Source organism: Lygodium microphyllum, chromosome 10 (assembly GCF_053477565.2).
Source record: "Lygodium microphyllum isolate KBCC chromosome 10, Lygodium_microphyllum_v1.1.10, whole genome shotgun sequence".
Classification (NCBI taxonomy): domain Eukaryota; kingdom Viridiplantae; phylum Streptophyta; class Polypodiopsida; order Schizaeales; family Lygodiaceae; genus Lygodium; species Lygodium microphyllum.
The window spans coordinates 108,701,648-108,717,615 of NC_141144.1; the positions used below are offsets into that span (position 1 = coordinate 108,701,648).

At 37.4% G+C, this 15,968-nt stretch overlaps 1 protein-coding gene across 3 annotated transcripts; it reads right to left on the minus strand.

The window, feature by feature from the left end:
* Positions 1-13,059: 13,059 nt before the first annotated feature.
* On the minus strand, positions 13,060-15,349 carry LOC148030421 (uncharacterized). 3 transcript variants are annotated; one of them, XM_087686741.1, is made up of 4 exons: positions 15,032-15,349; positions 14,110-14,274; positions 13,998-14,031; positions 13,060-13,610 (listed from the first exon to the last, which is right to left on the minus strand). In XM_087686741.1, the coding sequence occupies exons 1-4, from the start codon at positions 15,098-15,100 to the stop codon at positions 13,561-13,563; spliced, it is 318 nt and encodes a 105-aa protein (XP_087542867.1). In that variant the 5' UTR covers positions 15,101-15,349; the 3' UTR covers positions 13,060-13,560. The 3 variants fall into 3 exon arrangements, with proteins under 3 accessions (XP_087542867.1, XP_087542865.1, XP_087542866.1); XM_087686739.1 differs by lacking the exon at positions 13,998-14,031 and having other exon boundaries at positions 15,032-15,320; XM_087686740.1 differs by lacking the exons at positions 13,998-14,031; positions 15,032-15,349 and adding an exon at positions 14,349-14,527.
* Between the last annotated feature and the right edge of the window lie 619 nt (positions 15,350-15,968).

The window sequence follows — 15,968 nt, forward strand, 5'->3', positions numbered from 1 at the left end:
TGAGTAAAGTATCAAAGGTCGTGTCAACTTCTTCATTAGCTATTATTAGTATTTTTGAAGTGGGAATCAAATCTAAGGATCAATATCTCATTCTTTCATAGTTAAATACTTCTATGTGCTCCAACTAGTCCAACTTTATGCATCTATGAGCAATCCTTCTACTACCTGAGAGGGCTTGGGATCCACCAAGATTCACTCTATCATTTGACCATCGTGTCAAGTTTCTATTGGTTCAGCTTCCTCCTCTAGTTCACTTTCCTTCTTGTTGATAACAACACTTTGATCTTCCATTAGGGAGATGGAGAGGTCAGTGTGATAGTCAAACAGAACTCGGTGGAGTTTTTCCATTGCCAATTTGGTACATTAAAAAATTTGTCAAAGTTAGGATGTTTGCTTTGTGCCTATCATGGAAGCATGGTTGCCATTTGCTTGATATTTTATGTAGTTCAATCCTATTTGTGGAAATGGGATAGGCCTTGATATGGTTTGGTGGCATTGAGTTAGGGGCCATCATGAAGAGAGACATTGACACACAATCCATTTGAGAGTTGAGAATTTGTAATATGGGTTCTTGTGCTCCTTGTTGACTCATGTGTTCATATGCCTCCTAATACTTTTGTTCCTTCGTGAACCATACTTCAAGAGTAGTGAGGATATGCATCCAAACCTACTTGTCCTTGGGATATGGGATATATCTAGTGAGAGGTTGTTGGGCAAGAGAAGTTGGTATCTCCACATAACATGCTAGAGAGTACATAAGATCGAATGGAGAGGTTCTCCAAGTCTCCATTTGAACTCATGTTGCTTTCTTTCTATTCCGAGGAAGACTAGACAGTTTTCCCAATCATCAATAAGTTGTGTATGGCGCATCATCCAAGATAGTCAACCACTTGCACAAAAGCTATAATAAAGTAATTTTTAGCCATTCTAACCCAAGGAATTTGTACTAAACCTAGAATCTAGGGTTTAATAAAAAGGTAAGAAGGTATTGTTATACCTATCTTTTGCTAATCAATTGTAAATCTCCTTGTGGAGCTTTGAGGATTCTCCTTCCACCCTTCATGGAGGTGTGTTTCCATGGACACCATGCATAAGGTGTGTTTCATGTAGTCCATTTATAAGCCCATTTGTAAGTTTCTTGTTGTTCTTGGTTATGGTTTCCTTTTTGCCAATGAGCAGCACATTGAATTGAGATATGGTTATGGTCTTTTGAGTATTCTTGTATTTTCTTGGATTTAGCAATAGATTCCTTTCAGTTGGAAATCCTCCATCTTAGTTGGTATCGGATCTTTGCTTTGATCCTAGTTGAGGCCATCTCAAGTCATTTTCAAGTTACAAACATGGAACAATAAGAACAATTTTGTCATAGTTTGGTTACATGACAAAATCGTGAATGTTATTAGAGTATTCTTTGAGGAGAAATCATCAATTGATCAATGGATGGATACATCATTTTTATCGCTCAACAACCAGCCATAAAGAATGAGTTACTTCTCTCTAATTTCTCATTGATCTCTTTGACATCCACTTGCTTAGCCAAATCTTTGTTGGAAAGGGAGATTAGCATTATCCAAGCATTCATCTCTTCATTAAAATCGAGTGAATTGATTGCAATGGTTAGTATCTAGGCTCAATGCTAGTGAAATCCTGTCCCAACTACCTTCACTCACTAATCCTTCCCACTAGCATTTTGAATGCATTGGATTGATTCTAACACTAATATTTGATATTGCCTTGATTTAATTGATTGAAAATAATCCTAAAAGGGTATTGTAAAAGTAGATTTAGTGGATCATTGATGCACTTGAGGTGAAGCCGTATTCCCTTTTATCCCATTTCAACCATTTCATTTGTAAGGTTCATTCCATCATTTCCATTTTCCTTTCCAAAAATTATAATGGCATTTCCATTCATTGCGTCATTGTAGTAGTCTACTATTGGCATGTCAATCATTCCACCAAGAAAAAGGTCGATATCACCTTGGAAACAAAGCTATGAACTAGTTCATAGTTGATGTAGAGTAATAGGCCTTAGACACCTTAAATATGTTTATACATGTGTTTATTGTGTGTCTACGAATGCGCGAAAGTAGACAATTATATAGCCATTTAAATATTCCTTTAAATATTTTTTTAAAGAGGTATTTCACTTACGCAATCATGCAGAATCTTAAACAACAAAGAGAAAATATAGGTGTGGGTGGTGCTTTTATAGACATGTGTAAGCAATGTTCATAGCATCATTCAAAAAATTGTTTTGAAACACATTTACACACATGTTTCATAGAGTATCACACAATCATTTAGACAAAGACTCACACATGTTTAACAAAGTGTTTATATAGTGGTTATACATGCACATGATAGTCCAAATTAAGACCCTAAACAATATATAGCACCATGGATCTGAATTATTCAAAAACAACAAACAAGTTATAAATAGCCCAAACAAATATATGTAAACCACAAATTCTAGAATCTATAGATATTAGAAATGAATCAAACCCTTGATGTTTTGATAAGAGGGATCTCTCCATGACCTTGGGTATGGGCTCCAACACCTCACAACACCTTGATGTTTTGAGAAGAGGGATCTCTCCATGACCTTGGGTATGGGCTCCAACACCTCACAACACCTTGGATCAACTCTCTCTCTCTCTCTCTCTCTCTCTCTCTCTCTCTCTCTCTCTCTCTCTCTCTCTCTCTCTCTCTCTCTCTACTTTTTGGTTTCCTCGAAAGTGCATTTTTCGTTTTGGCTTTTCCAAATGTCGAAACTTATTATGTTCATGTTTTAGATCCACATGTGTATAGTAGCACATGAAATGGCACACATGAATTCTAGGTTTTCTTTCACATTTGAAGTCACATTTATAGGTGCAATTCGAGTTTACTTAGCCATGCAAGTGTAAATAATAATATAATAATGGATTTTAACATGTCTGCTTATGCGCATTTGGCTTTTGCATCTCTACTTCCATCTTGTTATAGTGGGAGCAACCACATATAGTGCAGTCAAAGAAAATTCCTTTCACTTTATTATCAATCAAAGAAATAATCCACTATGAACTTGTCCCAAGAGCTATCTCTATTGTTAAGTAGAAGGATGCATCATCTTTGAATGCAAAAGAGAAAGTTCACCAACTGGCCATCATGCAACTAGAAAATCCATTGTTGTGATGGGTGAAGTACTTGTGTTATTGAAATAATCCTATGCCTACATCCCTTGAGTAAAAGGTAGATGGATCAAGGAGGTCTCAAAGAATAGAGAAGCAAAGAAGGGCTTCTACTCACATAGTCAATTGAGCCTTGATGGATAAGATTACGAGAGAAAAAAAGGAGCCAAGTGACTTGAAAGAAGCACTTGTAGATCTAGTGTTTGATTTTCAAGAATCGTTTGTTGTAACTACTAAAATGACCACTATTTGCAACCACTAGGGTTTCAAGCCCCCCATTCAAATCAAAAATTTTGTAAGCTAAAAAGGGCATTGTGTGGGTCGAAACAAGTCCCTAGAGCATGGCGTGAGCAAATAGATGAGTTCTTCTGTAAGCTTAAAATTCAAAAGGTGTGCCTCAAATACTAACTTGTATATTTACAAGGATGGTGAAAAGTCTATAATTATTGTTCTATATATGGACGATCTTCTTATTACAAGTGATTGTGAAGATGTGATCCATCAGTCTTGAAAGGCTTCAAATTCTAAGTTTGAAATGACATACTTTGGGTTGTTGTACTATTGCTTAAGCATTGAATTCTAGAAAGAGCCAAGAAAGATGTTCATCTCATAGATGAAGTATACATGGGAGATCTTGGAGGATTTTGGCATGGTTCATTGCAATGAGATATCTACACCTATGGAGGTCAATGGAAAATTATCCATTGATGATACATTTGCACTAGCAAACATTGGGACATATATAAGGTTGGTTGGGATCTCATCTATTTATGCAACACAAAGCCTGATATTAGTTCTATTAGTAGTATTCTAAGTTGATCATTTAAAAAACTCATTAGAGTCATTGGAAAGCTAGAATGTGAGTGCTCATATACTTGAAGGGAACTCTTGATTATGATATTAGATATATTTCCAAAACTTCTTTAGTTGAGGACTCAAATTGAGTAGGACAGAGTGATTCTAAAAAAATTGTTTATTGTTATTGTTTTCCTTTAGGTTCGAGAATCTTCTCTTGGAACTATAAGAAGCAACCAACAATGGCATTGTCTTCTATTGAAGCAAAGTACAAGGAAGCTTGTTTTATTGCATGTGAAGTAGTATGGTTAAGAAGGATCCTATTGCATGCGGGACTACAATTTGAAGAGCCAACTATTCTAAGATGTGACAACCTAATGTGCATGATCATTGCTAAAATTCCAATATTCCATGTGTGTGTACCAAACATATAGAGACTCAACATCATTATGTGCATGATTTGATCAACTATGGAATACTAGAAAGAACTTATGAAGGATCTGCTTTAAGTTCATCTTCAAAGACTTTGTGTTGGGCCAAGGAAGTAGCTCGCCTATGAGTGGACATTGAGGGGAAGCATTAGATATGCTCAATATACTCCACCCTCAAAAGGTGCCAACAATGATCCAATGGTGCTCAAAGTTGTAAGTGGTGACAAATCGAATGCCGTATGCGTACATAGCGAGCATCGGAAGGTCCCAAGAACAAAGAACTCTACTTTTTGCTCAAAATCCAAGAGAATAGACTTGCACGACATGAAGCAAAAAGACCAATTGGATACAATCTCCCCCCATGCCTTGTGTGAGCGCTCCCCAAAGTATGTATTTAATATATTATTCATCTCCAAGCTCAAAAATAGCCCAAATTTACAATTAGCACGCTTTAGCTTTTGTGTTGCTTTTGTCCACAAAGAATAAAGCGGTTGGGCATCCCAAAAGTCGAGTTGTGCCCAAATACAATGACCAATAATGAATATTTAAATCGTGCACCCATGCGCATACAAAATAATAAATATATGTCAAGTGCTTTAATAAATAAGGGTGTCAAAATAAATATTGGCATCACGCGTAAGATGCGCACCCATCAAAAATGATAATTTTTTCTAAATAACTTGAATATACGCTATCACCCAATGCTTTCCAACACCACTGCTGTCTGCTCTACACATCAACTGAAGCATTCACAATTGTTAGAAAATAATAAAATTAAACTGACAAAAGTGAATACCTAGCAGTCTTCAGCTACAAAATAAATAAATAGGTTGGAACTCTGTCCTAACCTTAATTTAATATGAGTGCGCACTCTAAACTCATAAACGTCCATTAATTTAAATATGTGTTTTACATAATCATCCGCTGTGAAATCACCCACTTGCACATTAAATTAACGAGACACCCGAAAAGGACAAACGTCCCCATTGACTTTTCGCACAAGGAATCCACCTTGTGTACGAGCCCCGGCAAATAAATATAATTTTACAAAATCCATCGCAAAACCTCACAGAATCTACCGTGGAATATGCCTCCTGGCATCATACCCCCGGGGTGGGATAGCAATTGTCCTTATTTGCTATTAGCTCAATGCGGAGCGAGCAGTGAAGGGTAAGCACTTAGGTCACGAGAGTGCATCCATTGGGCCTCTTCAACATGATGATTTTTAAATTTCACAAAATATCTAGAATATCTACGGCCAGTTCTAGTGGTCATAAAATCGGTATCTAAAATAGTCTCTAGTTCAAGGATTTCAGTTTCTTCTTCTAACAAAGGAGGATTTTCATAAATAGGGTGGATAGGTAATTGGCCTTTGAAAGGTCGTAACAAACTGATATAAAAAGTATTGTGAATTTTCTAGTGTTGGGGTAGTTCTAATTTAAAGGCATTGTCATTGATTTTGTGAATGATTTTGAAAGGTCCATAAAATCTAAGAGCTAACTTTACAACAGGGTGTTTCTCAACACTTTATAGTATTCGCTTTTCAATTCGTAACCCAACATAATCATCAACTATAAAATTCATAGCTTTTCTTTTCTTGTTTGCTTGTTTAGTATATGATTGCTGGACTTTCACAATCATATCTTTAACTTCATAAAAAATAATAGCATGCATATTGGCAATATCATCAGCAGCTTTAACTTTGTTTGATAATGAAGTAAGAGGTGTAGGTAATCTATATCCAAAAGTGATTTCAAAAGGTGCTTTTTGTGTAGCTGTATGTGGAGTGTTATTGTATGCAAACTGAAGTAAATGTAAATGTGTATCCTAGGTTTGTGGTTTTGAAATTGTGTATGCACGTAAAAGATGTGTTGTTTGTAGCTTCTGTTTGCCCATTTGTTTCAGGATGAAATGCAGATGAAAAATCAATCTTTGTTCCTAAGTTAGCAAACAAAGTAGTCCAGAAATTATTGCAAAATCTAGAATCACGATTAGAAATAACAACTTTTGGTAAACCATGGTTAGTGAAAACAGTTTTCAGAAATAATTGAGCAGCTTGAGATGCAGTTAATGTTTTTTTGCATGGAATAAAATATACATGTTTGCTAAATCGATCTGCTTACCATGGTGTTGCTTAACTCTTTAACAAATTAAACACTCAGATACAAAGTTAGAAACATCGGATTCCATCTGTGGCCAATAAAAATCTTCAATCAATGTATGTAAAGTGAAAATAATACCTCTATGACCTTGATATGGGGGACAATGAATTTCATGCAACACAAATGATCTAAAGGGAACAGTTACACATAACCTTTTCTCATAAAACATAAATCCATCAATCGGCCAATTCAAAATTGATTCTATCTTTTTAGGATCAACTTTAATACCTTCAGATGAAATAATATGTCCTAAGTATTCAATTTATGTTTGGAAAAATTCACTCTTTTCAGGATTAGCATATAATTGATTCTCTTTCAGTAAATTAAAAACCAAAGATAAATGTTCATAATGCTCGTTCTCATTCTTACTGAAAACCAATATGCCATCAAGGAAAGCAATGACATGATGTTGATGCTTCAAAAATATGTGATTCATCATACGACTGAATGTAGCTAGTGCATTAGTTAATCCAAAAGGCATAACAAGGAATTTATAATGTCCAAATTGAGTTCTAAATGCAGTTTTGAAAATGTCAGATGTGTCCAGTCGTACTTGATGGTATCCAGATTTAAGATCTATTTTGCTAAATATTGGAGCCCCTTGTAGTTTGTCCATAAGATCGTCTACCCTAGGGATCGGATATCTATTTTTTACAGTGATTTTATTTAGGGCACGATAATCAATGCACATCCTATAGGTGTTGTTTTTCTTTTTAACTAATAGGACAGGTGCACCAAATGGAGAACTACTAGGCCTAATGAGTCCTTGAGTTAACAATTCTTCAACTTGAGTTTGAATTTCTTTCTGTTCAATTTGATTATGTCGATAAGGTGCTTTACATGGTGGTTGAGAACTTGGAATTAAGTCTATTTTATGATCTTCACGACGTGTGGGTGGTAAACCAAGTAGTAAGTCAGCAACAAAGCAATCTTTAAATTGTGAAAGAAATTGTGCGTACCTAGGATGTATCTTATTTTCCTTAACTTCAATTTCATTCACCCAGATTAAGTAGGATTTGCCACCTTTTCTTAATGCACGTTTAGCCTGTGTATGACTAAGCAATGGAAAATTATCGAAAGTGTGTATACCATGCAATGTGATTTGTTTCCCATGAGAATGAGTCTTCATTGAATGCGGGAATAATCTATATCTGGACTATACTAATGACGCCAAGGCATTCCTTAAATAATGTCACTAGATTGCAAAGGCACAACTAAGAAATTTCTACGTTCAACATAATCACCAATTTTAATTTCTAAGTCATGCACTTCTTGTGTTCCATTGTATCTAGTGCCTAAGAATGCAACCTTGATGCGATAATGAGTAGAAACAATATGTAAATTCAATTCTTTGACCAATTTTGCAGAAATAAAATCGTGTGTACTCCCATCATCATGTAAAATAGTCTTTTCTTTACCATGCACAAGACATTTCATCGTTAATAAAGAATGGAAATTTGGTATACCTGGTAAAGTATCTGAAGTAGTGCCGTTATCGTCATTGTCTTCTGTGAAATCTGGCATTTCTTCATAGTCTTCATCTTCAGTCGCTCCCAAATAGTTTATGTGAACATTTGGCTTTTTGGATTGACAATTTGCCGCTAGATGTCCAGGTTGATGGCATTTATAACAGACTATGGATTTGGCTTTAGAAACATTATTGGTAATAGCGGGAAGTTTAGGAATGTTGGGATTTGGCTGAAGAGATGGCTTAGGATTTGGATTTGTGTTTGATGGTAAAGCAGGGGGTCATGTCCAAGATTTACAGAATGAAGATGGAAGAAAACGGTTTTGATTGAATCTTCAAAAATTAGAATTGAATTGCTTTGTACCAAAGTTACTATTGTTTGAGAATTGTTATGGTCACTTCTCTGATCCTCGAATTTTGTCTTCAGTATCATGGGCCAAGGAAATTGCATCTTCAAGAGTCGTTGGCTTGAACATGTTCACTTCCACATAAAAGTGATCAAGCAAACCAGACATAAACTTGCGCTTATGGGTCACCTCAAGTACATATTTGAACATTCGAAGTTACAATAAAGCATTCCAAAAACGCTCGGTATATTGGAAAATAGACTCGCGATCTCTTTGTTGCAAAAGATCCCACTGTTTGATTGCTTTTTCGTGGAATTGGGGTGGAAGGAAATTCTGCAAAAATTTCTTTTGGAAAGCATCCCAAGTAGTAGGACAATCAATATTTTTGTGGACAACAGTCTTTCCATCGCATGACCCATTGAAAATACGAAATTTGAAATTTCTTTTACTTATCTTGGTTTCTTTCCGAATAGATTGTGCTTCAAGTGTCGCATCGATTGTACGTCGTATAATATCTTCAGATTGCGGTCCATCTTGATTGGCAGTAGATCATTGCAGACTTGCCAATTGAGCTTGCAAAATTTGACGTGCTCTTCGTTTCTCTTGAAGCTGCACCATAATTAGGTCCAGTTTTTGCTCCATCATTAGTTCCGATAAATCACCTTCGGCCATAAAATCTTCCATATTTTGATCGGTCATCCGTCAAAATTTCAAAAAACCTCACACACTCAAAATCCTATTAGCAGGATGAGCGTAATTCAAGTTCAGGTTTACAAGGCTTGCTTTTTTTTAAAAGTGGCTTTTTAGCAATCTTTCTTCTTCACGGCTATGGAAATTGATATCAGCCTTCTTCCAAGCGGATACGTCTTCTGTATAATCTGCATGTGATTCTGTACTTGCTGGAATTCGTCTCTGTCACAGCACAGGTGTGAACAGGGGCTTGCAAGGAGGCCGAAAACCAGTTCGAGATAAAATGTGTGTGAATGCCTGCTATGGGAGAGGTTGGAGCTTTGGAGAATTTAAGCTTAAAAGCTTGGAAAGCTTTAAGCTTTATCTTTTTAAGCTTTAAATAAAATGTCTTTTACCTGAATCAAAACAACCAGGACGGTGGCATGTCGTCAACGGATTCGTTGCTGTTTAGAAGATACTCCCGCCCCCGTTCGAAAAATTGATGGAGCTTAAGCTTATTTTAAGATTTTGTTAAAGCTTAAACTCAATTTTGAGTAAAATTCTTGCATGTTCTTTCTGAGAAGAATAAGACTTAGTAAAGGAACTTCCTGGGTGGTCCTTTGTCTCCAGAGAGTGGTCCCTCGCAATCTGACTGCGTAGCATGCATAGCAGGGGGTTCTTCACCGCCAGGAACATGACGGTATTGACGGATTGTCGCGAGACTGACTGTAGAGCTCGTTTATTCCAGGAGCTTCGCCTTTGCACGAGATGGTAAGCGATTGAAAGCCCTCGATCTCAGCTTCGCTCTGATACCACTGATGCGCAAATCGGATGCCATATGCATATGTAGCGAGCGCCGGAAGGTCCCCAAGAACAAAGAACTCTACTTTTTGCTCAAAATCCAAGAGAATAGACTTGCACGACATGAAGCAAAAAGACCAATTGGATACAATCTCCCCCCACACCTTATGTGAGCGCTCCACAAAGCATGTATTTAATTTATTATTCATCTCCAAGCTCAAAAATAGCCAAAATTTACAATTGGCACACTTTAGCTTTTGTGTTTGCTTTTGTCCAAATAAAGAATAAAGCGGTTGGGCGTCCCAAAAGTCGAGTTGAGCCCAAAAACAATGACCAATAATGAATATTTAAATCGTGCGTCCATGCGCATAAAAAATAATAAATATATGTAAAGCGCTTTAATAAATAAGCACGTCAAAATAAATATTTGCACCACAGCTAAGATGCGCGCCCATCAAAAATGATAATTTCTTCTAAATAACCTGAATACACACTATTGCCCAATGCTTCCCAGTGCCACCGCAGCCTAATCTATACATCAACTGAAGCATTCACAATTGTTAGAAAATAATAAAATTAAATCGACAAAAGTGAATACCTAGCAGTCTTCAACTACAAAATAAATAAATAAGTTGAAACTCTATCCTAAACTTAATTTAATACGAGTATGCACTCTAAACTCATAAACGTCCATTAATTTAAATATGTATTTTGTGAAATCACCCGTTATGGAATCATCCACTTGCACATTAAATTAACAAGACACCCGAAAATGACAGGTGTCCCCATCGACTTTTCGCACAAGGAATCCACCTTGTGTACGAGCCCCGACAAATAAATATAATTTTACAAAATCCACCGTAAAACCTCACGGAATCCACCATGGAATATGTCTCCTGGCATCAGTAAGGTCCCCATTATGAGGAGAAGACATGTATGAGCTTGGATATTGGTTGGATCGTAACTTGTATGTAAGATAAGGTATGTGTGATTGGACTGCAAAAATGCAATCTTTGTGGGTCTAGCCTTTGGGTAGCTAGAGTGGCTAAGCTAGGAGCAACTCAAGGCACACTGGATTGAGTTGCGGGGTCAAGGAGTTTTAGGCAACTCGATTTTGGATCCCAAGGGCTACAAAGGTGACCCCAAGTAGTGGAAATATATGAGTGGATAGTTGTATCATTTTCTTTGCAATTAAACAGATCTATGTTATTCTCTAATTTGTTGTATACTCTCTATTCCTTGCTTAGATTTTGTTTGTTGTTCTGTGTGATTTCTACAAGGATCTATTCTCTGTGAACAAGGCCTTCATAAAAAAACAACAACACATCAAATCATTTCCCTTCATCAAGTCTATCTCATCAACCTAGCTATCAATCCTAGCAATTATCTCATGCAAAAGGGCCAAAAATGCAAAGATAATCACATGAGAACATAAAAACTGATAGTATCGTGTCCTATTGCCAATCTCTAATCCCACCCTGTCTTTACCCACCTTCCTCCATTGCCTCCTTGACCTTCCTATACATACCCTTTCCAATTTCCCTACCAAACTCGGTATACTAGGAATCAAGATCATTGTTTATAACATTCCCTTCGCTACCTAATCATAGCTAGAATCCCCACAAACTTCAAGAGTGTCAAGAGAATGATAGTCACATTGTTTGGGCAAGGATGTTATGAAAGATCGGACGTGAGAGATTGGGCATTTATGGTCCTTTACTCTTACTCTCCACCATAAGGATTGATGAATATGCTCTCAAAAGAACATAAAGTCATGTGCTATATTTGGTAACTAACTTGCTTGAGGAATGAGGAGGCTATCTAGTATATGTGTATAAGGTTGAGCTCCATGGAGAGAGATGACTTCTTAGCATGGAACGAACTAGTCATAACTAGATATTCTATGCCCTATTGGAACTACAATCTACCTAGAGAAAAATTATTAACCAGCTAAACACATCATATGCATATGTCTAACCAATTACAATATAAATTAGCTATATGTAGTCTAACATCTAGTAGTTAAATGCAATTTGATATTGAACCAGGATTTTACAGGAAAGAGAAGGGCAACTATAGGTTACAAAGACTAGGAGATTGTACAACACTAGACAAGAATTTGCCAAAACAAGAATTACTCAAGTCCATGGATATGCCAAATTTTACTATATTGTTGAGACTATTAGCACCTATGGTGTATTACCCAACACTTTTAAGGGCCCTTTACCCACCATAGAAATTAACCATTCACACATATATGATGTCAATCCAAAAGCAACATGTGCATTAAATACCATTATAGCATTTCTACAAACAATTCCAAGAATAGACCCACTACAAGCTACAACTTGAGGTTGCATTATTGAAGGAAGAGTAGAAGTTGTGCATACAACAAAACAACCATGCACCCGCACAAGTACTCATGTGCATGCATAATGCACATAGTGCACATGTACACGAGCATGTACCTCCAATTGCAAGTTCATTAGTAGTATGATTTTTTATATACATAGATAGGGGTCATGCACCCACACAAGTACTCATGTGCATGCATAATGCACATAGTGCACATGTACACGAGCATGCACCTCCAATTGCAAGTTCATTAGTAGTAGTATGATTTTTTATATACATAGATAGGGGTCATGTACTTGACTCATGGCCTCGCAATTCTTCTCTCAATAGTTATCAATCAAACACTAATTATTATCATGTTTGTCTCTATCTATAAGAAACATGTGTAATTATTCAATAATAGTTAGCGCTTTTCAATTTTGGCTATTGTGTAAGATGTCTTTTGTCCTTTTGTTGTCCGTGTTTATACATCCACTACATGATGGAATGGCATATAGTTTTAACATAATACTAAAGTTGACATTGTTGCATCATATTTAAAAGTTTGCCAATGGTGAGCACGTAGGGTGAATGCATTCCAAAAGTTGTTCTTTAACTATTGGAAGAGCTACTCCTTAGGAACTTACCTTAGAGTGAATGGGCATTGCAAAAATTCAAGAAAATGCGCAAGGAACTCAAAAAATGCAATAAATAATATAACCTAGAAAGTTTGTCCGAATAAGACTGTGCACACAAGGTGGTGTGCTCATTAGGTACAACATGCGCTCATATTGGTTCTTTAACACATTGGTTGGGCAGCTTCTCAAGACCCTTAAAATGTACACAAATTAGCTTTTATGTGAGACCTAGTGCCAAGAGATTATGTTGAAATGTAAGAAAGAACATCTCAAGGTTGAGGTTTATGTATTGGTATCAAATAGCTAGGACTAGAGCTCGGTAAAGAACACATGCATGTATGACCAACTTCAACTTATATAGGAAGCCTTAGGGTTTTGTCCAATACACCAATGCGGAGTTATGGGCTGCCTTTGCAATATTTCCCATTAGCTCTCAAATCGAGTCACCCCATCACACGAAATCGGGGCAAGGTTAATCTCTAATTTACTAGGTAAGAGGGGAGATCCCATTCTAAAAGACTTGAAAGTTGAAATCATATAAGAGTTTGTTGAAATGGATGGGCAAATGTAATCCAATCCAAAGTTCAAACCCCAAGAAGAGGTCTTATACTTAAGAGTCTAGTAGGTTTAAGATGCTGTTTGCAGGGGCACTCATGGACGGCAGAATTGAATTATGCTCACTTGTATGCCTTCTTGTATGAGTTCCAACTTCCAGCCCTGTTTCCTTCATAAAAGGAAGCTCCTTACGTCTTTTGATGCTCAGCTGCAATCTCTCTTTCCATAGTCTTCCATCCTGAAGAGCACACAAAATCCATGTTATCTACACATAAATCTCTCTCTCTCTCTCTCTCTCTCTCTCTCTCTCTCTCTCTCTCTCTCACATATCATACATGCCTTCTCATTATCTGATTTGTCTATTATCCTGGTATGGAAAAGGTTCACCCTTGTCAACAATTAGTTGTTCATGGCCCCATTCACCAAGTTGTAGCATGAATCTAGCTTTTAAATATCATACTAAAGATTTTCCTTTGTCAACAATTAGTTCCTCAAACTGATGGCCCAATTCAGATAATTTGGGAGATTCCATGGAGATTATCATGCACTGTTGAATTCCAAACACAACAATTGAGCCAGAACAGAGAAAAAAAACAAATACTGAGAGAGGAGTTGCCGACAACACCAAGATGAATAACTTGCTGCAGAGGAGTTTTCACCTACAAAATGTGACAGAAAAAAAGCTTCTGACAATAGAGTAAAGATAAAAGGTCTGCAACAAAGAAATGTTGACCCACATGGATGATGCAGGGCTCCGGAGGTGGGCAGCGGACCGGCTGATCACTCTCAGGCGGTTCCTTGGGGTGCTCCACAGGTGCAAACTCATCAGCCACCTGCCCTGCATGGACCACCACAGCAGAGCCCTGAGACTCTTTCACAATTTTTGTGATCTCCTTCTCATCCTGCATCACATACCCAACAAAACATGTCAAAACCCTAAAAACATCAGAAATCACTCCCTATCCTGCCTTTATACCTCACTCCCATCCATGAATTCTTATGAAATGCTGCTCTTAATGTCTAACTCCGATCCATCAATCCAAGTCCTCTTATTGCCTCACTGTGATCCATGTATTCATATCAAGTATCCCTCTCTGTCCATCTCGGGATCCATTACGCACTCTTCATATCCATCGCTTGCATGAATCGAGTCAATTACTCCTATCCAGCACTTACATGGATCATGCACCTTTCATAGCCATCACTGACATGAATCAGTTCAATTATTCTTATCCAGCAATATATATCAAGAACTGTTTACATCCATGAAATCATACACAGCACTCTTTGTATGTTCAATAACTTGATAAGAAGAACTTTATATGTCTCACTCTGATCCATGAATTCATATCAACTGGTTTAGCCCAGCACAGATGCGCTCCCAACCACATTTGAATGAGGGGTGTTTTACCGAGAATTTAAGTTTGAAGAAGCCAAGCATCTTTGTGGGTGAGGAAGAAGGGAAAGTGACTCAAAAGGGATGGGCTAGCAAGCAATCAGACTCTGTGTCGGATCTACAGCAGAGGGTTTTCCGATTGGGCAAGTCCCAAGGCAGGGAGAACAGGGAAACAGATCTAGATCGAGGACACAGAGAGAGAGAGAGAGAGAGAGAGAGAGAGAGAGAGAGAGAGAGAGAGGGGTGTGCTCTGCTGCTCTTACCAAGGAAGTGCGAGAGCGACGATCACCGGCGGACCTGGCGCCTGAGAAGCGGGAGAAGATGCCCACCATAGCTGTATTTCTTGTTCCCGCCTGATAGTGGACGATGATGATCCCGAAGCACAGACAGAGTCACTGAGAGAGAGAGAGAGAGTTAGATCTTGGCCGTAATGGTGACAATCCCATTTCATCAACTTGCCAAGCATCCCACAACGCCTTTAATTACAATAACATTAGTCAACTTAAATACCAAGCAATCAATCTCTCCTTTTAAAATTCAAGTATTATTGTCCCATGAATAATTTTCTGCCTTGATAAAGGATACCAGCAAATCAGCAATGAGTTCCTAAGGGAGAAAAAGGAGGATGTCAGCAATGAGTTCTTAAAGATTCTCCAAATGCCCACTATTGCCTTTTTAACTTTATGCCTTAATCACATCCCCATGTCATGTTGTTGTCATCAAGCACATTATCACCTTACAAGTTGCTTGTTAGCATCCCAAACTTTTAGCACTACCACATCAAGAACCTGATCCTAACATCCATGAATAAACAACTCTTAGTTTTGCCAAGACCCAAAAACTTGTCTCTTGGTTCATATAGGCTATGTAGTTTTTGGAGATTAAAACATTTGCACTATGTCTTAGAGGTGGGGTGCAAGAGGTAGGTTACTTAGCCATTTTTGAGATTGTGGACAATTCATGTTGAGCATGTTGGAAGTTCATATGTAAGGGATTTAGCAAACACTTATTCACCACAAACACTACATAATCTTATGTGTCTCTATGCCAATGTAGTACACAAAAAGGGGCATGTCTTAGTGGTGGGGTGCAAGAGGTATGTTACTTAGCCATTTTTGAGATTGTGGACAATTCATGTTGAGCATGTTGGAAGTTCATATGTAAGGGATTTAGCAAACACTTATTCACCACAAACACTAC